Genomic DNA, 25,696 nt, shown 5'->3' with positions numbered 1-25,696 from the left:
CGGGGTTGGGAGGCTGGCCAGAGCCCTGCCCGAGAGGGGCCTGACCGCTGGCTGGCAGGCTGGCTGGCTGGAGAGACGATGCAGAATTCTGGCCTGGCCTCCCGTGGCCCTCTCTGCTGCTTCTTCCTGTTGTTTGTGGTCAGTGGTCCTGTCTGCCCCATCCACGGAGTCTCCCCCGTTCTGAGACCCAGGCTCTTCCTGCTCTACTCCCTGGGGCAGCCTGTGCTGGCTTTGCCCCCTCCGGCCCCTGGGTGCTGGTCTCACCACAGTGTCCCAGGGCTGCTCCCCTCAGCCACCCCGTGCCTGTGCTTCCTTCCCACTTTTGATTAAGCAAAGAGGTGGGTGGGGAGAGGGGACATACGGTGGTAACCCTGAGTGACCTGAGGAGTATGGATTAACTCTTGGTGTGGGGATTATCTGGGTTTTATTTGGGGAAGGCACTTAATCGGCTGGGGTGGTTTAGCTCCTCACTATTGATGTTCGGTGACTTCCTATCTAGGCCTACCCTTGCATCTCTTCATTTATTCACTCAAAAAATCTCTGTTGAGCATCTCCCAGGTGCCAGGCACGTTTTGAGACACTCAGGACGCAGAGTCTCGGAACGGCTAGCACGTAGGACGTGACAACCCAGCAGGTGCTGCTCTAAGCCCCTAACATACAGCCACTGAATCTTCACAACAACCTCCTGAGGCAGGTACTATTATTATAACACCCCTTTCCAAATGGGAAGACGGGCACTGAGAGGACAGGTGATCTGCCCGAGGTTACACAGCTCACGCTAACAAATGGCAGAACTCGTCTTTGAACCGGGCAGTGTGGCTCCAGAGTCGGTGTGCTTGACCACTGTGCAGGACGAGGCAAGGAGAAGGAGATGGACCCGGATCGAATATCGGTCGTGCGCCTGGCCTTGCGCTGGGCATTTTATAGAGATGGTCTCCCTGACTCCTCCTGACGAGCCTGCAGGTCGGGCTTAGACCCATTTCACAGATGGAAAAACGGAGACTTGGAGAGGCGAAGCCACTTGTCCCCGTCGTGCTGCCTGTGGTTGGGGGCCCTGTCTCACGAGGCAAGCTGGCCCAGAAGTTGCTGTGGCAGACGTGGAACGGCAGGACCCCCACCCCTGAACTGGGGGTGCACAACAGAGGAGTGTGCGATGAATGGGCAAACGAGACATGAGCTCAGAGGAAGGGGGCACTGGGGGAGGCCTGAAGCTATGGGGAGTTGAGGGAGCTGAAGCTTCACCTGCCTTCATTCCTAGAATGGGCTTTAGAATGGGCTGCAGGGTCCCTTGGGCCCCTGGGCAGAAATGGTGACACTTTTCTCAGGCACAAGATTTTCACCTCCCCCCGCCCCCCCCCCCCACCTCACTGGCCTGGCTGCCCCACAGCTCCTGCCTTCTCTGACTCCTGAGCGCTCTCGTTCACTCGTTTATCCACATCGGCCCCCGGGCCTTTGCTCCAGCTGTATGAATCTCCCGCCCTCTGAACAGCCCCCATACCCTTGCTTACAGACCTGCTTTCTCCAAGAAGCCTTCCCTGACTTGCCAACCCCTCCCCAAGCTCCCAAGCTTCCGGTCTCTGGCCTGCTCACCGGACCTGGGCACACCGTGGTTGTGCTGGTGTGCCCATCGCCCTTCCCTCCCCTCCCAGCTGGCCTCCCCTAGACCTCGCTGGCTTTGTATTCGCCACCTCGTCAGCCCAGACTGTCTCATAGCTCCGTGCTGTTCCCCGGACCCGATCTGCTTCTACCCAACGCTCTGTCCTACCCTGATGTGCCCTGTGATTCCAGCTCGGACACCCCCTGTCCCGGGAAGCCCTGGGTGAGTGCGCCCCCGCCCCCTTGGAGTTGATTGCTCATCCGGACTGCACCGTATCTATTCTTACATGCTGTTTTTGCCTTGAGCACATCAGATTTTCTCCCCCGTTCATTGTGACTTCATAAAAGAACAGACTTGCCTCCTATTCACTTTTGTATCCCAGGCTGAAACAAATGGTGGTTTAGTCAAAGTGAAATATGGTCATACACGTGTGGCTCAGTGTAAAGGCCCACTTATTCTCTGACCTGTGAGCTTGAGCGTCACCTCCTCTGGGAAGCTCCCCCCACTTTCCCAGGGTGGGACTAGAAGCACCTTGAACTCATTGGTGAACATGCCGCCTCCAGTAGTCACCCCATGGTGGCCCGTGCGGGGCCTGACACGTCAGAGGCCCCAGAGACTGTTCGCTGGTACAAGAACAAATGCCCGGAGTGACTATTTAACCTCCTCAAGGGCAGAGATGGCCTTGCGTGTTCATCTTCATGCACTGTAGCTCCTTGGGGCCCATCACAGAGCCTCGAAAACGCCAGGGTCTTTAGAACACACATTTGCCAAATGGCTGCTGCAGTTATATGGGTTCTAAGACATCCTGAGGCCAGAGGGGAAGGGGCAAGGAGAATTCCAAGTTCTGGAGCATTTCTGGCCAAGCACACATGTGATCCTGAGACAGGAACACTGGGTATGGGCTGGGCTTCCCTCAGGGCCTGCCGTGTCCCTCTGAGAATCACCGAGACATCTGCCGCCGGTGCTTGCCTCCCTCTGCATGGGGCTCCTGGCCCTAGGGCCCCCTAGGTTCTGGCTTGCCCTGGCCCTCTGCCTTCCATTGTCCACCAAGATGCCCAGGCAGATCTAGGCTGGGCCTCCGTTCCAACCGGCCTGGAGCACAGATGTGCTGGGCTCCGCACTGGGCACCGTGTAGGAGATGAAGCAGCCTCGGCCAGGCCCCTGGGAAGAAAACGCCTCGGCTTGGCCCAGGTACTAGCCCCACTCACTTTGTGCCCCGGGCTGACTCTCCAGCTTCGCAGTCCACCTGGCCTGTGTGAGGGGGTGAGGAGAGGGTGAGGAGGTCCTCCGTTGCCTCCCAGTTGCCGGGTGTGTGGGGGCCTGAATTCCTGGACTCCCGTTTCCTGCCCCCACACCGCCCCACCTGCTTTTGGACTTTGGGTGGCTCCTCCCTCGCCCTGCCTCTTCAGCCACTGTCAGCCTGTGGCCCTTCCGTGTCCATCCGGGTGCCCCTTCCTGCCTCTGGCCTCTGGATGCCCTTGGCCCCTGAAATAGTCATAGCTGCCACTCTGAGGCTGTAGGTAGTGAGCCTCTTGTTCCAACACTGGGGGAGTCTGGGCTGGCACTGCCCTGCCCATGAGGGGGTCGACAAGAGCACCTCAGGCTCTTACCCCTTGTCCCCGATAAACATTGGAATGGCCGGGATGCCCAAGAGCTGGGTAGGGGGCAGAAACCCCAGCAGGAGGATGATGCCTGCTACTCAGGAAATCCTGGGGGCCAGAGCTGGGTTGCTAGGCAGAAGGTCCTAAGCCTGGGGCAGAATGAGGTAGCTTTCTCTACCGGGGTGGTTAGACTGCAGGGGAGGGGAGGTGGGGGGAGGGAGGAGGGGCACTGGGGAGGTGCGGACTGAGAAGAGGAATTAGGTCAGGGATGTGGGTGGGTGGGCACGAGGGGAGGGGAGCATCTGCTCCAGAGCTTCCTCCTGGCTCCAAAAGCATCTCCAACACTTCCCTTCCTCTCCCCCTTACCCCAGGTCCTGGGAGAATTCTCCCCGGTATTCCCCCTCCCCCCCCCCCCCCGCCCGTCCAGACGTTGCCACAAGGGTGGGGGGCGGGGTGGGGGGAGGCCAGCCTCAGCTGTCTGAAGGATGGAGGGGCTGGGGAAGTAGGGCTAGGTGCCCAGACGGCCGCGTGTGTGGGAGGGGATGTCCTCAGATGCCCTCCACCCGGCAGTCCCCGCTCTGACGTGGGTGCCCCCCCCCCCCCGTTCCCCGCCCGGATTAGTGGCAGCTTGGCCTGACTCTCCGGGGCTCCTTCCCCCGCCCCCGCCTGCTGCCCTCCCCAGGGCAGGGGGCTGTCCACCCGAGGGGCACTGTGCTTGCCCAGGTAAGGGGCTCTGGGGACAGCGTGAGGGTAGCTGGCTCGCGAGTACTGCTGCGCTTGTCAGTATGAATGTGGGTATCAGTGTGTGTGTGTGTGTGTGTGCATGCGCGGGTGAGGGGTCGGTGTGAGCCCAGGGTGGGCCCAGGCGCTTCTGGGGGTGCTGGTCAGCTTGCCTTTGTCCATGAATCCAGCATTGTGTCCACCCGTGTGTGGCTTTCCTTCTGTGTTTGTATCTCTTGCGTCTCCTTCGATCTGCTGCGTCCTCAGGCACAGAACAGCCAGCTACAAGGGCTCTGTGGGCCCGTGGCATGGGCTGTGGAGCAGGATGGGGAGCCGGTGAGGGTGGAAAGGGCCTTCTCCCCCAACCCCCATGGCCCCCTGGGCATTTCAGGAGCCTGTCCTGAGAGTCCTGTTCCTGTCCAGAGACTGTGACCTGACAAAGCAGACATGGCAACTGGGGGTGAGATGTGGGGAGATGTCTGTCCTGCTTCCCTGGCACAGTCCCCATCTCCTTGAGGATGACAGTGACAGGCCCTCAGTGCCCAGGACAACCCAGGCTCCCACCCTGCCCTACCCAGCCTCTTCTAGGCCTTAAGCTGAAGGAATCTCCCCCCAGACTCTCCCACAAGCTTCAGCTGCCAGAGGACACAGATGGGGGACCACAGGCACACCCCAGCTCCCTATCTGCACCCTGCAGCCAGCCTCGTTGCGGGGGGGGTGGTCTGGGGCCTGGGACCTTGGCATTGCAGTCTACATTAGACCCTCCACGATCATTTCCCCTGGCACACTGAGGTCCAGGCCACCCCTCAGGGGAGCTGGGGGAGGAAGGCAGTGTTAATAACTCAGTCATGTAAACAGCCCCTACCAGCCTGTCCTGCCACAGACGCGGCCTCTGGGGGGAGGCGGAGGGGCTGAGCGAGTAGGTGCAGACATGAGCCAAGTCCTGCCTGGCGCCCCTTCGGGCCTCCTTCTCTTGAGCCCCCTCTTCTCCTCAGCTGGTAAAAGGATTCCTGCCTCTCTTTCAGTCTCTTGGGAGAAGGCTCCCTCCCAGCTCTTCCTGGCTCCCCTCTCCAGGGATGGCAGAGGGGTGGTGACTCGGGACCAGGCTGGAGGCATCGGAGAACTCATCCCTTCGATGGGCTGGTGGTGGGTGGGATGGTACTGCCTCTGTCCCAGGCTGGGTGAAAGCAGGCCAAGGATGGCTTCCAGAGGGAGGAAGGGGAGTTGTGGGGTGGGAGGTGGGGGCCTGCAGGGAAGGGAAGCGCCCGTTGGGCGTGTGGGTTTCTATGTGTGTCTGAATCTGTCTGTGTGTGTTTGAATCTGTCTGTTTGTGTCTGTGCTCTGGAACCACCCCCGCAGAGGAGCCGGGATGCTTCCTCGGGTGGAGGGTGCCCTGCTTTCCCATTTCCTCTCCTCCTCTCTGCTCCCTCCCGGGAGCCACTCCCATGGGCTCCTCTCCAGTGCTGGGCCTGGAAGCACTAGGAATTGGGATGGGGCAGACCCCCAGAATGCCAGGCTGGAGCAGGTGTCTGGCCTCATCTGGGCCCACCTCCTCTCTGGACACTTGCTGAAACCTAGGCCCTTAGAGTAGGGACAGACTAGAGCCTAGGTCTCCCCAGAACTGCTAAGGCAGGACCCAGTGCCGGCTGTTGGGCCCCGGAAGGGGGCTTGAGTCAAGAATGGTGAAGAGCAGCCTGGCCAGGTCAGGATGAGGCAGGGCAGACATGGGCCAGTGGGGGAGTGGGGGTGCCATGTGCCAGAGCTGAAGGACCACGAGCAAGTGTTCCGGGAGGCACAGGGTCGGCTGGCGTGGGTCAGGCGCCCATCACTGACCCGTGAGAACCCGACTGCCCCTGCCAGCTCTGGCACTGCCCCCCCCAGCCGCCCCGCCCTAACACCCCGGGGGGCACCCCGCCCCACCATGGCCCGGTCCGGCCCCTCCCGCCCTTTGCTCCAGTTCCCGGGCTTGGCACCTATAGTGGGGGTGCTGCCCGCCTGCCAGGCTCCGGGGCCGGGCCCACGGGAGGGTGGGGCGGCTGGGAAGCTGGCACGCTGCCCCGGGGGAGCCTCTCTCGGCAGGCGCCCGGGTGCCGCGGGGGGGGAGGGGGGAACAAAGGGCTCATTCTCCCCGTGCGCAGCCGGTGGCATCGCCGGGGCGTTGGCGGAAGCCCCCGGGGCCCGGGAGGGGGCAGGCCCAGGCGGGGCCGCCGAATCACGGGCTCCTGTTTCCCGCAGGGTGCTGGAGGAGGAAACCGGCGGAGCAGCTTCCCCACTCTCAGTTGCGCGTCTGGCGATGGCGATGAGAGGTCCTGCTGCGCTGTCCGCCGCGCTCTCCCTCCATTAGCCGCTCTGCGCCGTGCTGCGCCCTCGCCGGTGCCTCTCTCCTGGGACCCGGGATCGGCCCCCACTTCCAGGCACGATCCCCTCCCCCGGCCTCTCGGCCTTTCCCCCCACCCCTACTCGGCCATCTCCGACCCGGGGCGCACGTTCCCCCCGGCCCGGCTCCCACTCTCCCTCCGGGGGCACCCGCTCCCTAGGCCCGGCCCGGCCCTCCCCGCGGCGCAGCACGGAGTCTCGGCGTCCCATGGCGCAACCCACGGCCTCGGCCCAGAAGCTGGTGCGGCCGATCCGCGCCGTGTGCCGCATCCTGCAGATCCCGGAATCCGACCCCTCCAACCTGCGGCCCTAGAGCGCCCCCGCCGCCCCGGGGGAAAGAGAACGCGAGCGCGCTGAGCAGAGAGCGGGAGAACGCGTCCTCGCTCGCCGGCCGGGAGGCCCCGGAGCCGGCCCATGGGGAGCGGGCGCCCGGCGCCGGCCAAGACGACCGCCGCCGCCCGCGCCGCGCCCGGCCCGCGAAGCCCAGGTAAGCGCCGAGAGGGGGCGCCAGGGGCGGGCCTTCTGGGGACATTCGTAGCGGGGCATTTGTGAGCCGAGCCCGTGCCGCCGGCAGCGAGTGAGTTCCCTGTGCTTCTCCGGACGGCGCCACAGGTCTGAAAGTTAGGATGCCCGACGGGGCTGGACCACGACGGAGCCGTGGCCCCAGAAAACCCGAGCGACCTCTGTCACGGCTCCCTGGGCTACCTCCCTCCTCTCTTGGGGCTTCATCCAGCCCGCCGAGGGGGCCGCGCTGGGGGAGCGCTGCGGCTCCGGTGCCACCTGTCACCCTGGTCCTTTGCACGCACGTTCAATTTTCCCTCCTTTGCCTCTCTCTGGGGCCCAGCCTGCTTTCCCCGCCTCCTTCCCTCCCCCTGCCAGGCTGCAGTTACCAGCGGCCGCCGGCGGCCCTGGCACTGCCTGCTGGACTCGAGCAGCTTGACCCGTCCCAGCTGAGGCCTCTTAATCCCTCTCTCCTGTGCCGGCTCACTCCTTCCCTTGGGGGCTGCGGTGGAGATCTCAGCCCCCAGCAGTTGTCCTGGGACTCTGCTTCCAAAGCCATGAAACCACAGAGAGCTGGGAAGAGACACACCAGGGACTGCCCAAGTGTAGGGAGAGATACCAGCCAGCAGCCCTGCCTTGGCGGCTCTCCCCAGTGACTCCAGCCTACCCTGCCTGCACCCCTACAGGCTTGAGTGGGGCTGAGGGGTGGGGGTAGGCAAGCACCACCCCCGGTCCCACAGACTGCAATGTGGAAAGAGGCCTCTGAGACTGCTAATTTCCAAACCCGATTTTACACAAGGGCACACTGAGGCCCAGAGGAGTGATATGACTTGCCCAAGGTCACATAGCAGGTGCTGAGTCAAAGCCAGGACGCTGTCTTCTTGTCCCCTAGTGCAGTATCTTCCACCGACCTCATCTTTTGGGTTCTCGCCCCTTGCCCTGCCCTGTGGCTCGTGCCCAGGGTCCAGGCTCAGCAAATGCAAGGACATGTCATCCTAGAAATGGTGGTCTCTGCTGAGGGGCTCTGGCCCAGGTGGGCTTGGGCATTTGGGGCAAGGGCTGACCTCCCCACACTTGAGCATCCCACCCAGGCAGGTCCTTCGAGTTGCATGTGGGCAGGCAGCGTGGAGCCTAGCTGTAGGTTGGCACTTGCCTTACTGGTTTGAGCTGCCTTGGTGTTGCCAGGGCGGTGCCCAGCTCTGCCCCAGGCGGTACGGTGCTTGGGGCACGTGCCTAAGAAGCTCATGCATTGTTGGTTATGCTCCAGGGACCCCCTCTGGGAGAGCCCCATGAGGGCAGGAGAGTGATGGAGAGTACGCCCAGCTTCCTGAAGGACACCCCAGCCTGGGAGAAGACAGCCCCTGAGAAGGGCATCCTGGGACAGGAGCCGGATACCCTGCCTCGAGATGGTCTGCGCCGGGGCGCACTGTGCCTGGGAGAGCCTGCTCCCTTTTGGAGGGGTGTCCTAAGCACCCCAGACTCCTGGCTTCCCTCTGGCATTCCCCAGAGCCCCAAGGACACGCTCCCACAGGTGGAGGGAGAAGGCCCCCGCAATGGGGAGAGGAAGGCCAACTGGCTGGGTAGCAAGGAGGGGCTGCGCTGGAAGGAGGCAATGCTTACCCACCCATTGGCACTCTGTGGCTCAGCGTGCCCGCCTCGCTATGGCCCCCTGATTCCTGAGCATAATAATGGTGGCCATCCCAAGAGTGACCCTGTGGCCTTCCGGCCCTTGCACTGCCCCTTCCTTCTGGAGACCAAGATCCTCGAGCAAGCTCCCTTCTGGGTGCCCACCTGCTTGCCACCCTACCTAGTGTCCAGCCTGCCTCCAGAGCGTCCATGTGACTGGCCCCTGGCCCCACACCCCTGGGTGTACTCAGGGGGGCAGCCCAAAGTGCCCTCTGCCTTCGGCTTAGGCAGCAAGGTGAGTGTTGGAGCAGAGAGGGTACCTGGGGCTTAGGCCGCTCAGTGTTCCCGAGCGGCCCTGCCTGGCCACAGCACTCTGCTCTTCCGTTCTGACGAAAACATAAGACAGCACCCTAGTAGAGGAGCCTGTCAGCTCAGACAGAGTCAGCCCCAAGCAATTCCTCCTCTGAGCTGTTCCATCTCACTGAGCCTTCCCTGACTTTGGGCCATTTCAGGGACTGACTCACTCATTGTCCACTCAGAACAAGGCCCTGGGAACTGCAGCCTCTGAACACTAGTCTCGTCTTGGGGTTGGGGTCGGGGGACACACAAGGCCCTCTCTCTGGGAGTGGGATGTGCAGGTGTCCCCATGGCCTGTGTCTGTGGCACCTGTCCTCCCACCCCCACCCCCGGCAACCCACCCCCATGCCCAGGAATAAGATTTAGGCTATTTTAAGATCAGTATGATACTCGTCATCAAACAATCTGAATAGATCCTCAGAGGCCCTTTGGTGGTGGCAAGCACTAACCCTTTAGTTGCTGGATTTGTGCAGAGGTCTGAGAAATCCCAGGGAGGGAGGGGGGAGGGGGTAAGCTGGGCAGTGGGGAGGCACTTAGGGAGCAGGGTCTGCAAACCAGGATTGAGTTCTTCAGTGTTTTCCTGACCCTTAAGGCCACACAGGCGCACACCTGCCGGTCGGCAGTTCTGCTCATCCTTTGAAGCACTGGGGATCAAAGTCAGCACGAGCTCTACCCCTTCTCCTCTCTTTAGGGCTTTTACCACAAGGATCCAAGCATCCTCAGGCTGGCAAAGGAACCATTGGCAACCGCGGAACCTGGGTTGTTAGGCTTAGCCTCTGGTGGGCATCTCCAGAGAACTGGGGAAGTGGAGCATCCTTCATTCCACCAGAGAGATGGAGAGGCAGGAGTCGGCAGGCATCAGAACCTTTGCCCGTTCCTCCTGGGGCATCCGGACTCTGTTCCCCGGACCCCCTGGCCCCCGTGCCCCCCGGGCCTGGTTCATACTCTTGGCAACGTCTGGACTCTACCGGGGGGTGGGAGCCTTGGGTACCATCTGGGGCCATCAGCCACATCAAGGTGCCCCACTCCTGGGCCTCCTGCCACCCAGGGAGGCTGTTGCTCATCTCACCCACCTGCTAGAGATGGAGGTCTTGGCCCCTGTGGGAAGTGCCAGGAGGGGGGCACCATCGGGCCCAGTGAATCCATTGAGGAAGTGAACAAGGCCTCTGGTCCCAGGGCCTGCCCACCCAGCCATCACACCAAGCTAAAGAAGACATGGCTCACACGACACTCTGAGCAGTTTGGGTGTCCAGGTGGTTGCCCTGGGGACGAGGAGAGCCCTTCTGCCCAGCTGCAGGCCCTCAAGAGGGCAAGCAGCCCTGAGGTCCAGGGAGCGGGTGGAAGCCCAGCTGCCAAGCGCCCGCCCAACCCTTTCCCAGGCAGTGCGGGGCAGGGGGCCAGAGGTCGGCAGGAGATGCTGGACTCATCATTTGGGAACAAGGCAGAGGCCGTGCAGCATGATGACCACAGAGGTAAGGGTGCAGGGGGCCCTGCCTGGGAGGGGCAGCCAGGACTGGGGCTCTGTGGGGAGGTGGGGTCGTTAGGCCCTTTATGAGTGGATCACACAAGTGGTCTGGGTTCCCATCCGGGTGTGATGGTTCTCTGGGAGTTCCTTAGCATCTACAGGCCAGAGCCTGCCAGCAAGTGGCTTCTTATTCCTTCTGCCTCCCCTGACAAGGTCGGCCCTTGTCCCAAGCTGTCATGTGGCAGTGGCAGTGTCACAACACGGTTCAGAGCATGGGCTCTGGAGTCGGAGTGCCTGGGTCCGAACTTTGCTGCCTGGTGCTTTGTGACCCTGGGCTAGTTACTTCACCTCTCTGGGCCTCAGTTTCTTCATCTATAAAATGGGGATAAAGATGGCATCCACCTCGTAAAGACCGCTGCAAGATGAAATGGCATAATTCACATAAAGGGCTTTGAAGAATATGTGGCACTGTATTGAGTACACACTCAGTAAACATTCATCTTTGTGATTGTGCCACATAGCCCCGTCTGGGGCACCGCCCCTCCTGAAGGACCCCGTGTCCCGCCCCAGGAACGAACAACTCCTCCCTTGGCCAGCCGGATCATGGAAACTCAGTTTGGACTTGGCCAGTAGTAGGACTTTGGGTGCATCCTGGACCCTCTGTCACGCTGTGATTCCAGCACTGCTGGCCCCAGTCTCAGCTCTTCAGTGTCACTTCAGTTTCTTAGCCTCCTGGACCACTGGGCCTGGATCGAAGCTCTCAGTGGCCTCGCCCAGGCACCCCTGCACCTGGCGTGGGTCTGTCCGTGCTCTCGCAGGCCTCTGCTGGGGCTGGGAAGCTGTTGGCCCCTCTCCCTTCTTGGGTCACTGCACCTGTAGCGTGTGTTGAAACTATCAGCCTTCTCACTTTCTGGCACCCTCCATCCATGCCCGGATTGTCTCCTCACGCGAACAGGAGGCCAGCGGGATCACCAAGCCCACTGCGGAGCTATCCAAAGTCTGCACTGACTGAGGGGCGCCTGGCTGGCTCAGTCGGTGGAGCATGCAACTCGATCTCAGGGTTGTGAGTTCAAGCCCCGTGTTGGGACATAGAGCTTACTTAAAAAAAAAAAAAAAGATAAAAGGACGTCTACACTAACCGGATTTTGCATGTGGGGCAGGGTGATCGTCCCAGCTGCTCCAGCCACGCACAGCGGACCTCTCCTCTGGGCCGTCAGGCCTTGTCAGGGCACTCCCAGGCTCTCCGCCCAGCCCATTCTGTGAAGTTTCTGGCTGCCTAGGTCACTTTCACTAGCTCCAAATCAGGCTTCGTAGACCGGGGCCTAGGGGCTGGGCTGGCTCTGCATGTGGGCGGGCTGGGGGTTAAAGGTAGGGCCTGGGGTTCACGTAAGCTCGGGAAGCCCGGACTCCTGACCAGCTTCATTGTCTCCTCAGGACCCCAAGATGGTAGGGCCAGCCTCCAGGACCCAGGGCTTCAGGATACATCTTGTTCGGCTCCCCTGGCAGGCATGGCTCCATGCCAAAGCTGTACCCATGCAGCTGGAGAGGCGGGAGGGCTGGCCCGCCACTCCCAGCAAGTGCCGAGGTGAGCCCGTTGCCCCTGGGTGCCCCCGGCACCCTTCCAGTCGGGGCTCCCTCCTTACCTTCCTGTGCCCTATCTCCAGATTGCCTCTGGGAGGGGAGCAGCCGCAGGACGAAGACTCAGCAGCTGGCTCGGAGGAGGGAGGAGGGTCTGGCCCCGAGGCCCGGCTCAGCAAGGGCCTTGCCAAGCATCTACTAAGTGGTTTGGGGGACCGACTATGCCGCCTGCTGCGGAGGGAGCGCGAAGCCCTGGCCTGGGCGCAGCGGGAAGGTGAGCAGGACCCACGGCGCGGGCAGGAGCCAGGGAAGGCTGGATCTTGTGGTCACAGTGCTTTGACGCGGAGCATGGGGCCTGCAGGGTGTGGGCCTCTCCCTCCCGGGGCCCGTCCCTCCCATTAGCACTGTCCATCCTGATACCAACTCAGGAGAACTCCTGCCTGCTTTGCCCTTGTTCCTGGCTTAGACTCCTAGTCGACATGGGTTCTGACGTCTCTTGCCGGGGCGAGGGATGTTGGGAGGGTGTGAAACCTGGTCCAGTCCAGCTGCTTAAGAGTTTCTGGGTTTGCTGGGGAAACAAAACAGGGTGCCAAGTGTCTTCAAGGGCGTTGGAAAGTGGGGGCCCTCCCTGCGGTTTGAGATTCATAGGCCCCAGGAGGCTAGTAGGGTCTGGGCCGATGCGAAAAGACTGGTGGGATGCCAGGCATTCAGCGGGTCCCTCTGGTTTCAGGCTCTCCCTACTAGGCCCTCCCACAACCCCATGTGTGCATTTGAAAATGTGTACACACCCCTGCAGTAGGGGTGCAGCCTGGGTAGGGGCCCATTGGTGGCTCCCTCTTGTCCCAGAAAGTCCAGCCGCCCCCCGCCCCCCCCCGCCCCGAGCCGGTCTAGCCTGCCACTCCCTCAGCCTGGATTCCCAGCGCTCCACATCACCCGGTGGCCCGTCCTCCCCGGCTCACCCCAGCTTGTCCATCCCCTCGGGCCTTGGCACTCTCTGTTCCTTCTGTCTGGAATGCCCTTCTCCTCCCTTTCTCCCCGATGAATGAACACTTACTCACCACTCGGGGCCCGTTTGTGTCGCTGCCCCCACTATCCCCACCCTTGCCCTTCCACCCCGTTCTCCTACCCCAGCACCCACCCTGTGGTGTCATGATCACTGCCGTGTTTATGGGCCCATCTCCCCTCTCGGAATGTGAGCACTGGGAGGGCAGCTCTGGGCCCTGACCAGCTCTGAGTCCCCAGCACTCAGCCCCACGCAGGGCAAGGTGTTTGGAGCATGAGTAAATGAACGCATGCTCACTGGCGTCCTCCCACTGACCGAGGAGGGCTTAGTCAGAAAGTGTGGGTGAGGGGAGGAGTGGCCTCCTAAGGTTCCCTCTTCTGGTATACAGAGTCCCCTGAAGGGACAGCTCCTCGGGATGGAGGGAGGTGAGGGGAGGACTGTGTTGGAAATGGTGTGGATTTGTAATTCAGGGCCGATGGGGAAATCCCTGGGGCACGACCTGGAGAGGCGAGGCCTGTACTGTCCCTGGGCGGGTGTTCTGAAGGCAGGGCCGTGGGGAGGTTCTTTACAGAGCCTGTTTGTCCGGGGCCTGTCTCCCGTCCAGGGTGGCCCCACAGCGGAAAGCGCTCCCACTCCGCTCCATCCCTGCCTGGAGGTCCTCAGAAGGGACCTGTGGCTTGAGCCTCCTCTGACCCTGTTCTCTCCCGTGGTCAACAGGCCAGGGGCCCGCCAGGACAGAAGACAACCCAGGCGTTCCACGCTGCTGCAGCCGCTGCCACCGCGGACTCTTCAACACCCACTGGAAATGCCCCCACTGTAGCCACCGGCTGTGTGTGGCCTGTGGCCGCATGGCGGGTGCTAGGAGGGCCAGGGACAAAGCAGGTAGGAAAGGAGCTGGGGGCTGAGGGCAGGAGGGCAGGGACGGGGGCCTCGAAAGGGCGGCTCTAAGGTTTGTGGCCATTTCTGGGCTGCCTTTCCCCAAGAAACCCTCCGCCCCCAGCTCCAGCCTCAGCCACCACAGCTCAATGCCCCTTAGAGCAGACTTTTCCCTCTCCCCAGATCAGAGGGCCACGCCTGTGTCCTTGCCCACCCTTAAAAGAAGTCGAGTGCCTACTCTATGCCTCCCACTTTGCTCAGCTTGCACCTTTTTAAACCTTACAACACTGTGAGGTGGGTATATTGCCTCCGTTTTCCAGTTAAGAAAAACTCAGAGAGGTTAAGTGATTTGTTCAAGGTCACACAGCTAAGAAGTGTTGGGTCCAGGATTTAGACTCAGACCTTATGATCCCAAGTCTTACTCTTTTCATGGTTCTCAGCTTCTCCCTTGGCTCCACTCAGTCACCTGAGGGCTTAAAATTTCCCAGTGTTCCAGTGGAGGTAGCCAAAAAGAGTTCCAGGGTCAGAAATGTTTGAGAACACTGTATTCTACAAGATCATCTTGGAGTCCTGGCAATGTATGTCAGCATTTTTCTAAAGTCTCTGCGTTCTACAAGCAAAGAATCCTACGTTATTCTTGAACCCAAGTGTCCCAGAAGCCCATGTTTTATGGATTTATGGATTGTCGAGTCCCTTGATTTAGATGTCATGCCCTTGTGCTTCTTCTCTGACCTTAAGCTGTGGTTACCTTGGTTTCCTGACCTGCAGCTTCTTTCTTCCTACCTCACAGGCCCTCAGGAGGAGTCCACGGAGGAGTGTCCCCAAGAGGCCAGGCATACTGCCAGTTCCCTGATGCTCACCCAATTCGTTTCTAGCCAGGGTGAGCCATTTTGGAGGGGTGGGGTGTGTAGAGGGCAGGTCCTGTCTGGATGTGGCTCAGCCCAATCCCATGCCCTCCTGCTTGGTGAGGCCAAGCAGCACAGGGATGGCCTTCTGTCCACACTCACTACCAAACTCCATCTTCCCTCCCCACTCACAGCCTTGGCAGAATTGAGCACCGCCATGCACGAGGTTTGGGTCAAGTTTGACATCCGGGGGCACTGCCCCTGCCAAGCTGATGCCCGAGTGTGGGCCTCTGGGGATGGGGGCCAGCAGGTAAGAAGCTGGGCAGCACTAGCTGGTGAGGGCCCCAAGATTGGGCAGTGTGTCTGGAAATTACTGGCAGGGTTTGGCCCTTGTCTTTTGATGGGGATGAGGGACACGGACGCTGGGTAAAATCAAGCTATTTCTCACTCTCCTCTGGGGATCAGGATCCATGGATTGAGCTCTAGCATCGGCCCCACCTCCCTCTCTGTTTGCTCAGAGCTCCTGCCACTCTGTGCGTGTTCCAGCTTAGCACTTGCCCCATCATGCTGGAGCTGCTCGCTGGCGGGCCCTGTCTCTCCACTCCCCAGGCACAGGCTCCTGCGGGCGGAGTATGGGCCCACCTTCTCTCTATGTCCTGCTCTTAACATAGGGCAGGCACTCAGCATGCATTTTACAAAGGTTTTATAAAGTTCATGCTTTTATTATAAAAATGATTCATTCAAGAAATAGTTTATTGAATGCATTTTGTGTGCCAGACACTGGTACGTGCCCATTATGGAAAATACAAACAAGTATAAGGAAGAATACAGCAATAGGCTATAATGCCACTGTTATCATTTTGACAACTTTCTTTCCAGTCACTTGTCTATATATTTATTCAGCCTATTTTTGTACATTTTAGATCAATACTGTGTGTGGAATTCCGTGAGCAACTTTTTCCCACCTAATGTTATATCACATAACATTCTGCTCCCTCTAAACACAATTTTCTAGTCTGTTGTTAATACTTGTGGGTTGAATTGGATTGAGCTATGTTTGCCGCTTTTAAATCTCTGGTTGGGTTGGGGGGTGGTGGATGGGTTTAACAGAAGGAGCCGACAGAGAAAACTCCCCCAGTTCCACAGTCTTCTTGCAACGGGGACACCAACAGGACCAAGGACATCAAAGAGGGTGAGCAGCTCCCCTGGACCTTGCTCAGACTGTGCAGGGAGGTTGGGCTGCGGGGTTGGCGTCCGAAGGACAGATTGGAATGGCTTTAGCCATCCTGTGCCCCCATAGTCTCCATCACTCTTCTCAAATCATTCCTGAGGAAATAAATCTGAATAAAATCTAGGACAAGTCCCCTCATCCCTCTGCAGTCAGACTCCCATCATAAGCCCCTCCTCCTCCGGAGAGGTTTAGGAAGCTGCCGGCAGGCGGTGGGAGGTGAGCGCCTCCAGAGCAGCTGAGCCGGGCAGCGCCAGTGAGGAGAGAGACTTGGCCAGGACACGAGGGCAGAGCCTGTGGGCAGTGGAGCCTCGAGCAAAAGGGGAAGCCCCTCACCATTTTCCTCCCTGCCAGAGACCCCGGACTCCACCGAGACCCCGGCAGAGGACCGTGCCGGCCGAGGGCCCCTACCTTGTCCCTCTCTCTGTGAACTGCTGGCCTCCACTGCTGTCAAACTCTGCTTGGGGCACGAGCGGATACACATGGCCTTTGCCCCGGTCACTCCTGCCCTGCCCAGCGTGAGCAAGGGCACAGAGGGAGGCCTGGGGACCCTGGGGACACAGGCTGGGCTGGCCCTCCCTGTGGAGTAAGGCAGGTCCTGAGTCATCCTGCCCCTCTGGCCTTCCGTCCACACAGGATGACCGCATCACCAACATCCTGGACAGCATCATCGCGCAGGTGGTGGAAAGGAAGATCCAGGAGAAAGCCCTGGGCCCGGGGCTGCGGGCCGGGCCAGGACTGCGCAAAGGCCTGGGCCTGCCCCTCTCACCAGTGCGGCCCCGGCTGCCTCCTCCCGGAGCTCTGCTGTGGCTGCAGGAGCCCAGGCCTCAGAGAGGCTTCCATGTCTTCCAGGAGCACTGGAGGCAGGGCCAGGTGAGGCTCCTTGCCTCCTGACTCCCAGTTCTCCCGGCCTCGCTTACCCTCAGAGCCTTCATCCCAGGCCCAGGCAGACCTGGCCCATCACCCAGAGTGGGCAGCAGGGTTGGTCCCCACGTGAGTCTCGTGTCCCCTACAACATGCCCCGGCCTGGCCAAGGGGGCTGCCCGTCTGGTCGTTCCCCCTGCATCCCTCTGCCTTTCCTCACTGCAGCCCGTGTTGGTGTCGGGGATTCAGAGGACATTGCGAGGCAACCTGTGGGGGACGGAAGCTCTTGGGGCACTTGGAGGCCAGGTGCAGGCACTGACGCCCCTCGGGCCTCCCCAGCCCACAAGCCTCCACAGTGCAACGTTCTGGGAGGGATTCTCCCGGCCTGAAAGTAAGTGTCCCTGATGTGGGGCAGGGGGAGCTGGGAGGCTGAGCCAGGTGGCAGCGAAGTCCCATGGTGACCCTAGGGGGGGTTTGCTGGAAGCAGAGCCCAGGGCAGACACTAGACCCTCTTGCTGCCACGGGGCCCGAGTCCTCTGGGCAAGGAGGTTCTTCCCCTGGGCCAATGGCATGTCTCCTCCCCTAGTTCGCCCAAAGTCAGACGAGGGCTCCGTCCTCCTGCTGCACAGAGCTCTGGGGGACGAGGACACCAGCAGGTGTGTATAGTAGCATAGTACCTGCCTAGCCTCTGACCAGCCCCTTGCCCCTCACCCCGTGACCCTCTTGCCTCTGGGAGTGACCCCAGTAGTGGTGGGCTTTGAGGGGATCTCGGGTGCCTGGGTTGAGTCGGCTGGGCATGACCCCGCCCCCTCCAGGATGGAGAACCTGGCTGCCAGCCTGCCCCTCCCCGAGTACTGTGCCCGCCACGGGAAACTCAACTTGGCTTCCTACCTCCCACCTGGCCCCGCCCTGCGTCCACTGGAGCCCCAGCTGTGGGCAGCCTATGGTGAGTGCCCACACCACTCCTGCCCAGCCCCTGATCCCATGCCTATTACCTCTGGGCACAGGCGTGTCTGTGCCAAAGTCCTGGGGCCCGTGACCTGCTGGTCTCTTCTCTGCTTCCGTGCAGGTGTGAGCCCGCACCGTGGGCACCTGGGGACCAAGAACCTCTGTGTGGAGGTGACCGACCTGGTCAGCGTCCTGGTACGCGCTGAGACCCCGCCGCCTACCTGGCACCGGGCACAGAAAGGTGGGTCCTGGGCCAGAGGCAGGGGTCAGACAGTCTGCAAATTTAGACATGCTGTTTCTCCCCCCACCATCCCCGGGCCCCCCTGAGCTGTTTTTCTTCCACAGACTTCCTCTCAGGCCTGGATGGGGAGGGGCTCTGGTCTCCAGGCAGCCAGGTCAGCACTGTCTGGCACGTGTTCCGAGCACAGGACGCTCAGCGCATCCGCCGCTTTCTCCAGATGGTGAGGAAGGAGCTGGGAGCCCTCCCCTTCCCCTGAGCTGCCCTCATGCTCCCTAGAAGTGGGGGCTCCCAGGCCCTGAAGCTCTCTCCCTGTTGTGCGTGCCCCATGTGCTCACTCTCCCCACCCCCCAGGTGAGCTGGACGGCCTTGACTCACTCAGAGAAGGCAGGTTGGGACCTTATGAGTTGCGTGGTGGGGCACAAAGAAAGAGCAGGGAGTGAGCAGGGACCGAGAGATGAAACGAGAGCTGGAGCTTTTGCAGGCTAGGCACTGTGTAAGGGCTTTGGGTACATGATCTCGGTTAATTGTCACAACCACCCTGTGTGGCAGGCACTGCTGCTTTCCCATTTTGCAGATGAGTAAACTGAAGCTGAGTGGTAGAGCTGAAACCTGAGACTAGGTCATAGCCCTGTTTCTCCTGGGGGCAGACAGCCTCCCCTGCAAGGGCTCCAGGTGGCAGAGGGCGAAGGGAAGCCCATCTGAGATGCCCTCCTGTAGCCCCCCGCCCCCGTGATCTACATCTTATAAGGAGGTGCTCTTTGGGGTGCTAGCAAGTGAGGGCTGAAGGAGGCAGCCTGGTGGGTGGGAAAGACTGGACCAAGATAAGGGGCAGGGAAGGAGAAGATGAGGGGATAAGCAGGAGGCAGGAAGCTCCAGGGGGCTGGGGAGGTGGAAGGCCAGTGTTAAGGTTAGGGCAGGCCCAGGGGTTCTAAAGTCCAGCTGAACCCTGATTGTCCTGGGAGAAAGCCATCCTCCAGGTGTCACCCCTGCTAAAGACACACACAAACACACACACAGACAGACATGCAGGTGTTAACATGGCTGTCCACCACACCGTCCTGCCCACAGGCATGCGTATCTACAGACACACTGACAAACACACAGAGACCCGTAAATATACACACAGATGCCGGAACACGCCGAAGGAAGCAGACAGAAGCACACCTTCATACACAGATGGCCTCATCTAGTCTGGGTGTGGTCGCTCTAGGCAGTCTCATATGGCCAAACCTGATGATTCACGGAGAAGGTTGGAGGGGCATGTTCTCACTGGGTGGCCTGGGAAACACTGATCTAGCTCCAGGATGGATTCTGAGGGCAAAAGAGCCTTGGCACCTGCCTGGGGCCACCCTAGGTTCCAGGCTGGCTCACCAGCCTCCCCTTGCCCCATGGCCCAGTCTTGGAACCCTGAGTCCTAAGCCCAGGGACAATTGCTGAGGTCCTACTGAAGGGGTGGATTTGGCTGGTGGCCAGGTGGACCATGATGCTGGCATTCACCTCTGCAGGTAACTCCCTGGGCATCTCCTTCTCTGGCTCCCATGAGTCCCTGTCTGCCCAAGGAGCTCCCCACTCTGGTTGGGCTGATGAAGGCCCCCCACCTCCCCCATAGCTATGCTTGCTTCAGAGGCCTCAGCCTGGCAGGCAAGCCTGTACATCCACGGTGCATCAAAGCCTCTGTGTGGCCTTTCCTGGATCTGGGATCTTACATTAATCTGATCGATGCTGCAGATGGTCTCCCCAGGGACATCGAGCTATCTGGTGGCCTACAATTTAGCAGCCAATGCAGGACATTCATGGGACTCCAGGTTAAGAGCTCCTGGTATAGACAGTTTATGAGTTGGGACCATGCAGGACATCTTTCTGGGTTTTTGGAGAAAGGGGTCCAGGGCCAGGGACACAGAGGCTATTCAAAGGCATCCAGCCCCAAGAAAAGTGGGGGTTTAGACCGCCAGACTTGGAGCCCCTAATCCTGTCCTCTACACTCTTTCCAGCCAAACCTCCGACCTGAGCAGCCCCAGCCCCTCACCACCTAGCCTTTTCTCCCGCCCCTATGGCCGCCCCCACCTGCCCTCAAGACTTGGCCACTTCAGCTCTTGGCCTTTGCGCCTCTGGCCTTTGGGAAGTCTGTGCCCCATCCTGCAGCCCTTTCCTCGTTTCCCTCCCTTGCTCATTCCCCCTTCTCTTCCTTGAGGTGTGCCCGGCCGGAGCAGGCAACCTGGAGCCTGGCACCCCGGGCTACTGCTACCTGGATGCAGGGCTGCGGCGGCGCCTGCGGGAGGAGTGGGGCGTGAACTGCTGGACCCTGCTGCAGGCCCCTGGAGAGGCCGTGCTGGTGCCTGCCGGGGCTCCCCACCAGGTGCTTCCCCAGCAGGCCAAGGGCTTTGCAGAGCGCTCAGACCATGCGAAGCAGCCAGAGCTGACACCACAGTGCTCCGGAGGACCCCGGGCCTCACCCCTCCCAGTGCCCTGAGCACTGGGCAGGGCAGGAAGTCCCACCCCACTGTAAGGGCAGGAGAGGCTGAGTGGTCTGGAAGTCACGTAGTCCTGCTGGGCTTCGTGTCCTCGGACGCTCACCCTGCCTGTGCCCTCTCTGGCCTCCCGTTGGCCTGGTTTTGGCCACGCCCTTTGAGGTGCCTGGTGCTGGATCCAGGGCCTCCGCTCTCTGAGAGCTGGGTGGGGGTTGTTATGGGACGTAGACCTCGGGGACAAGAGGGGCAGGGGGAGGATGCGTGAGCCCGAGTCTCCACTGACCCTCTGCCCACCTCCTCTCTGGCACAGGTGCAGGGCCTGGTAAGCACCGTGAGTGTCACTCAGCACTTCCTGTCCCCGGAGACCTCTGCCCTCTCTGCTCAGCTCTGCCACCAGGGACCCAGCCTGTCCCCTGACCGCCGCCTGCTTTATGCCCAGGTGAGTGTGACGCTGGCCAGGAGGGTGGCTGGGATGGCACAGCAAATCCACTCTGTGCGAAGCAAGCAGCCAGCCTGGGCCCAGGAGGGACCTTCTGGGTGGGAAGAGCCCCGGAATGTGATTATAAACACCTTGTCCTTTCTCTTTCTTCTTAGATGGACTGGGCTGTGTTCCAAGCAGTGAAGGTGTCTGTGGGAACATTACAGGAGGCTAAATAGGGGGATCCCGAGTGTCTGGGGTAGGTTAGGGGGGGCAGGTAGATCAGGTGCTCAGTCCCAGCACAGCTTCAGCAGAGAATGACGCTGGGGCACTTGGGGACTTTTGATCAATCCCTCAAACTCCACTCTGGGCACAGGCAGGGCACCCTGTTCCCCACCCCAACCTGGGCCCTAAAGCCAACAACCACGGTGCCATCGAAGCTCACAACTGCCCTTCACAGGCTGGCACCTGCTCCGTCCCTGCATCCCTCTCCATGGTACCAGGCCCACACTGGGGGTGAATGACTCCCTCCGACCCCTGCCCCCTGAACCCAAGAGACAAACAGCCCTTCCTTGGGGGGCCTCGGGAATCGTTCTGGCTTAAGCAACACCTTCTTCTGCTGCCTCATCCCCTACTGTCCCACCTGTTGCCCGAGCTCTGCTTACACCACCCACATCTTCACTGGGCTCCAGGGTGGCCCTTCGCACTGCAGGCATGCTGGACAAGGGGCCGCTGAAATCCTGCCCTTTTGCCAGACAACAGTGAAGTGTGGGGAGGGGGAGGACATCAGGAGACTGCCCAGGCTTGGCTGGAGGGAATGATATGGGCGATGCCCTGTCCCTGCTCCCCCGTCTCGCCTCCCTCCTTCATGATTTCCATTAAAGGCTGTTATTTTGTGAATGCTGCTGGAGTGGCAGGCCACAGGGACTGGGGAGGGAGGGGAGACAAGGAAGTGGAGTGGGGTTGGGGGGCACCATGACAGGGACCTCAAACACCCGGGCCTGCTCCTCTTCCTGGGGCCTGGATCCTTCCTTCCCCCTGAGGAGCAGATGGAACCTTCCAGGGCCTGGGCCCTGAGGATGCTCCTGACAGCAGACCGCGGACAAGGCAGAGCCCTGGGGTTCAGCGGCACGGCAGCCTTCCTGTGCGCGCTGGGTCTACGGAGATCTGGGAGCCCCAGCCTGCCCGGAACTGCAGGCTACCCCAGCTCTCCTGTCTGACCCGACCTGGAGCTCTGGGAGTGCGGCCCCGGAAGAGCTCTTGCCTAGCCATCTGCCCTCGGTGCCCGCGGCTGGCCCCAGGCCCACTCCCCAGGGACTGGCTCGCTGCCTGAGACAGTTGACAGCCCCTCCCCACCCCCAGGGCCCTCTGTGCGACTCTGCCTGCCCGCGCGCCCTTGTACATCGTAGCGCCAGCATGCTCCGACTCTTGGGATACCTAACTGTTCCTGCAGTGGTTTGGGGAATGTTTTTTTTTTTATGAAATAAAATTTTTTTATTATAAATCTAATATACTTTCAGAACATTTAGAAAATAGGAAAAAGTCACCTGTAAGCTCACCTCCACTCACCCCGAACCCAACCACTATTAGCATTTCGGTGTATTTCCTCGTATTTTCTCCAAGGAGCTGTTTTATACATGACTGAGTCGGTGTGTTTTGTACTCAGTTTCTTCCTTTTAACACTGTATTGTGGTCATTTTCTGTGTTACTGCCTAACCTCCATTTTAAATGGCTGTTTGTGTTCCCTTCTGTGGCTTTGCTGTGATTCACATAACCATTCCTCATTTGAAAGAAGAAAAAAAAATCCGGTTTCTTCATTGTTTGCAGAACTAGGTTATTTTCATTCTCATGGGATAGAGAAAAAAGAAAATCAAGGAGCTCCTACACTTTATTCTGCAACTGTTTTCATTTCACTTTTCATGATTTTGAAGTAGACATTATTTATATTTATTTTACAGAAGAGGAGAGAGGCAGGCTGGGGTTAAGTGAGTCACACAAGGTCACAGCAGATTTAGCAGCAGAATTGGGGTTTGAACCAAGCTTCCTGACTAGAGCCTCCTTTACATTAGTCTCAGCCCTTAATGGACTTCACAGATGGGCTTGCTGTCCTCTCTGTCCTCCTTCCAACAAGGACACTTTATAGCTGATCATGTTCCAAGTGGCACCGAGTGACTCTTCCCTACCTACATTTCACCTTATATAGCTGTGTCCTAATGTCACCCTAGAACCCCAAACACAGGGTGCTTCCTGTGGGAAGACAGAGATGGCCCAGTCACCAGGCCTCTGTCTTCTCCACAGGCCTCTCTGCCCCGCCTCCCATCTCATGACAGGCCATAGCACCCTCAAGGGCATATTGGGTCTGACTCTTGTAAACAGCAGGTGGACCAAATGTTCCAGGACTGGCCCTGGGCAGGAAGCCAGTCCAGGTGGAGACTGACCCTGAGACGGCACCTGGGGGCCCTCTTCCTCGTGGAAGCTCAGCTGGCTCACCCCCTGTCTGGTGCTGCCCTTGGGGCCTCTGCTTCTCCCAGCATCCCCACTGTCCACCTTCTGTTCCCGCCCCTCTCACTGGCCCACATGTCACCAAAGTGCAACTCTCAGGGCTGGAAGTGACTCCAGCATGTGGACAACCACTGCCAACTTTTTCTTTTTTCCTTTTTTTTTTTTTTAAGATTTTATTTATTTGCGAGAGAGAGTGTGCGTGGGGGAGGGGCGGTGGGAGAGGGAGAAGCGGACTCAAGGGGCTCCATCCCAGGACCCTGAGCCGAAGGCAGATGCTTAACTGACTGAGCCACCCAGGCGCCCCTCTCTTTTCTTACAAAGTACATTTTTAGACTTTTGATTTTGAAATGATTTTAGATTTACAGTCAAGTCACAAATATAGTAAAGTTCCCGATTACCCTTCCTCCTGCTTCCTCTCATGTTAACATCTTACACAAAGATGACACAGTAATCAAAACAAGAAATCGTTATCCATACACTATTAACCAAGCAACAGAGTTTACTGGGATTTCACCAGTTTCCCACTCATGTCCCTTTTCTGTTTCAGGATCCACCTATGTCTGCATCTTACAGATGGCCTAGAGGGTAGATGTGGCTCCCCCGAGGTCATTCAGCAAGCTAGTGGCAGGGCACGGGCTCAACCAAACCTCCCCCGCCCTGTACCTTGGGCTACTGCCCTCCTTACCGCCCTGCTTTGCAAGGGGACGGCGTTCCTTGTTCCGCAGAGGCCTCTAGAGTCACAGACGCCCTTGCCCCACCCTGCCTGCCCATCCCTGGCCCTGTTTCCAAGGCTGCCTACATTGCCTTCCTGCGCATGTGCGTCCACAAGCTCGGAAATGGCTGCCTCCGGTTTTGCTCCCGTGGGTGCTGGGAGTACCGTACTAGGACATCTACCAGTTTGGCCGCTCTTGTCCACCATGCTGCGCAGCCGCCCCCACCAGCTGGTGCTCCACCCTCTCTGGGAACGGGGGATGCAGAGCAAACTTTAACAGAGAACTTTCTCTGTTTCTGGTTCTGGATGCTTCTCCCTCAGCCCCCTTTCCTCCCTCAGCTCTTCCTGTGGGTCTTGGGGATCTGCTGTCTCAGTGTGGTGTGTGCTGTCTTCCACCCGCTGCCTTGAGAAAGTCTACTTTCTCTTGTTTCCCTCGGCACTCCTGAAAGGGCCAGGTACACTGTCTTGAGGGCCCTCTGCCTGTGCAGCCCTTCTCAGTTTACAAGGGGCTTTCCTGTTGCCTTGGGTGCTCCTCACCACAGGGGTGATTAGGTCCACTTAACAGGGGAGGAGAGCTTTTCCCAGTGATAATGGGGAAGTGGGGCGGTGGTTTGCTGCAGTCTGCTCTTCCAGGCAGTCTGGTGTTTATCTTAGGCTGCCTCTGAGGCTCTCACAGCCCTGCCAGACATGACCTCATTCTCTCTCAAATCACCCCTGGGAGGCAGAAAGGAGTCTGGGACCAACGCTGTCCCCACTTCACAGATGTGAAAACCGATGTGTGGACACACACACACACCACAGCAAATATGTTGACAAGGTGCTTTGCAGTCCCTGGGGCCCGACTCTCCGGGCGTGAGTTCCAGAGTTCGGGAGGAGAGGGGTCTTGGATAGGGCTGCGGTCAGCAGTGGTCAGCAAGTGCCTCAAAAGCTTGTGGGCCCGACAGGGATGCCCCACCACCTAACACAGGGCCCTGCCCCCAGGGAACTTGCAGTCAATTCCCTATGGGAGAGGGGCCTAAGGAGGCCAGTCTGGTGTGGCTGGAATTCCTGAGAGTATAGTTGTGTGGCGGTCCTGTAGGCATTTTTCATGACAGTGGGCCTTTGCAAGGCAGCAACAAGTGCTGTGGCCAGGAGGGCTCCCCGCCCCCCCCCCCCCCAGGGCTGGGCTGCCTGGTCACGGTGACCTGCACTGGACAGTCTACAGAGCTCCTCCTGTGATGTCTCACCTCCCCAACAACCCTGTGGAGGAAGGGCTATTATGAGCCTAGTCTACAGATGAGGAAACTGAGGCCCACAACTCCTCCAGGAGCACAGAACCAGCCAGTGAGCTGTGGCTGGGCATCTGGTTCCAAGTCCAATGCTTGGTCTACACCTTCTTTTTTTTTTTTTTTAAGATTTTTATTTTTATTTACTTGACACAGAGAGACACAGCAAGAGAGGGAACACAAGCAGGGGGAGTGGGAGAGGGAGAAGCAGGCTTCCCGCCGAGCAGGGAGCCCGACGTGGGGCTTGATCCCGGGACCCTGAGATCATGACCCGAGCCGAAGGCAGACGCCTAACGATTGAGTCACGCAGGTGCCCCTTGTCTACACCTTCCTAAAAGGAAGGTGCACAAAGCTGGCAGGAGGGCAAGGGGAAACTCAACTGGGGATGGGGAGCCCAGACTTGGCTGGCTTCACAGTTTCACTCCAGCTGGCTCTGCCTTCCTGTCCTGAGAGTAGGTTAAAGGAAACTCTGAGGAGGAAAGGTCAGTCTGGGAGAGAAGTAGGA

The 25,696-nt window shown here is 59.6% G+C and overlaps 2 protein-coding genes across 4 annotated transcripts; both read left to right on the top strand.

The window, feature by feature from the left end:
* Positions 1 to 3,740: 3,740 nt before the first annotated feature.
* On the top strand, positions 3,741 to 6,607 carry HRURF (HR upstream open reading frame). The gene is made up of 2 exons (XM_088021418.1): positions 3,741 to 3,921; positions 6,154 to 6,607. The coding sequence occupies exon 2, from the start codon at positions 6,503 to 6,505 to the stop codon at positions 6,605 to 6,607; it is 105 nt and encodes a 34-aa protein (XP_087877544.1). The 5' UTR covers positions 3,741 to 3,921; positions 6,154 to 6,502.
* A 1,494-nt stretch (positions 6,608 to 8,101) lies between these two features.
* Positions 8,102 to 20,951, top strand: HR (HR lysine demethylase and nuclear receptor corepressor). Of its 3 annotated transcripts, XM_088021417.1 has the most exons (19): positions 8,102 to 8,716; positions 9,470 to 10,250; positions 11,678 to 11,828; positions 11,908 to 12,095; positions 12,533 to 12,535; positions 13,542 to 13,706; positions 14,491 to 14,580; positions 14,740 to 14,855; positions 15,656 to 15,737; positions 16,128 to 16,291; positions 16,410 to 16,646; positions 16,863 to 17,028; positions 17,224 to 17,293; positions 17,453 to 17,583; positions 17,707 to 17,826; positions 17,931 to 18,046; positions 20,018 to 20,182; positions 20,605 to 20,733; positions 20,889 to 20,951. In XM_088021417.1, exons 1-19 carry the CDS (start codon positions 8,102 to 8,104, stop codon positions 20,949 to 20,951), a joined length of 3,552 nt encoding a protein of 1,183 aa, XP_087877543.1. The 3 variants fall into 3 exon arrangements, with proteins under 3 accessions (XP_087877543.1, XP_027970173.1, XP_027970174.1); XM_028114372.1 differs by lacking the exon at positions 12,533 to 12,535; XM_028114373.1 differs by lacking the exons at positions 12,533 to 12,535; positions 20,018 to 20,182.
* The last annotated feature ends 4,745 nt before the right edge of the window (positions 20,952 to 25,696 follow it).

This window comes from Eumetopias jubatus, unplaced genomic scaffold (genome assembly GCF_037043125.1).
Source record: "Eumetopias jubatus isolate StellerSeaLion01/CBP00866 unplaced genomic scaffold, mEumJub1_p1.0 scaffold_2, whole genome shotgun sequence".
NCBI classification, from domain to species: Eukaryota; Metazoa; Chordata; class Mammalia; order Carnivora; family Otariidae; genus Eumetopias; species Eumetopias jubatus.
Note: the sequence above shows the minus strand (reverse complement) of the source record. Positions and strands in the feature narration are given on the sequence as shown.

Excerpts from the sequence above, each read along its gene's own strand:
- HRURF (XM_088021418.1), top strand. The coding sequence starts at position 6,503 with ATGGCGCAACCCACGGCCTCGGCCCAGAAGCTGGTGCGGCCGATCCGC.
- HR (XM_088021417.1), top strand. The coding sequence starts at position 8,102 with ATGGAGAGTACGCCCAGCTTCCTGAAGGACACCCCAGCCTGGGAGAAG. Across the intron at positions 16,292-16,409 it reads TCACTCCTGCCCTGCCCAGC|GATGACCGCATCACCAACAT; the intron begins GTGAGCAAGGGC and ends CCGTCCACACAG. Across the intron at positions 18,047-20,017 it reads TCCGCCGCTTTCTCCAGATG|GTGTGCCCGGCCGGAGCAGG; the intron begins GTGAGGAAGGAG and ends CTCTTCCTTGAG.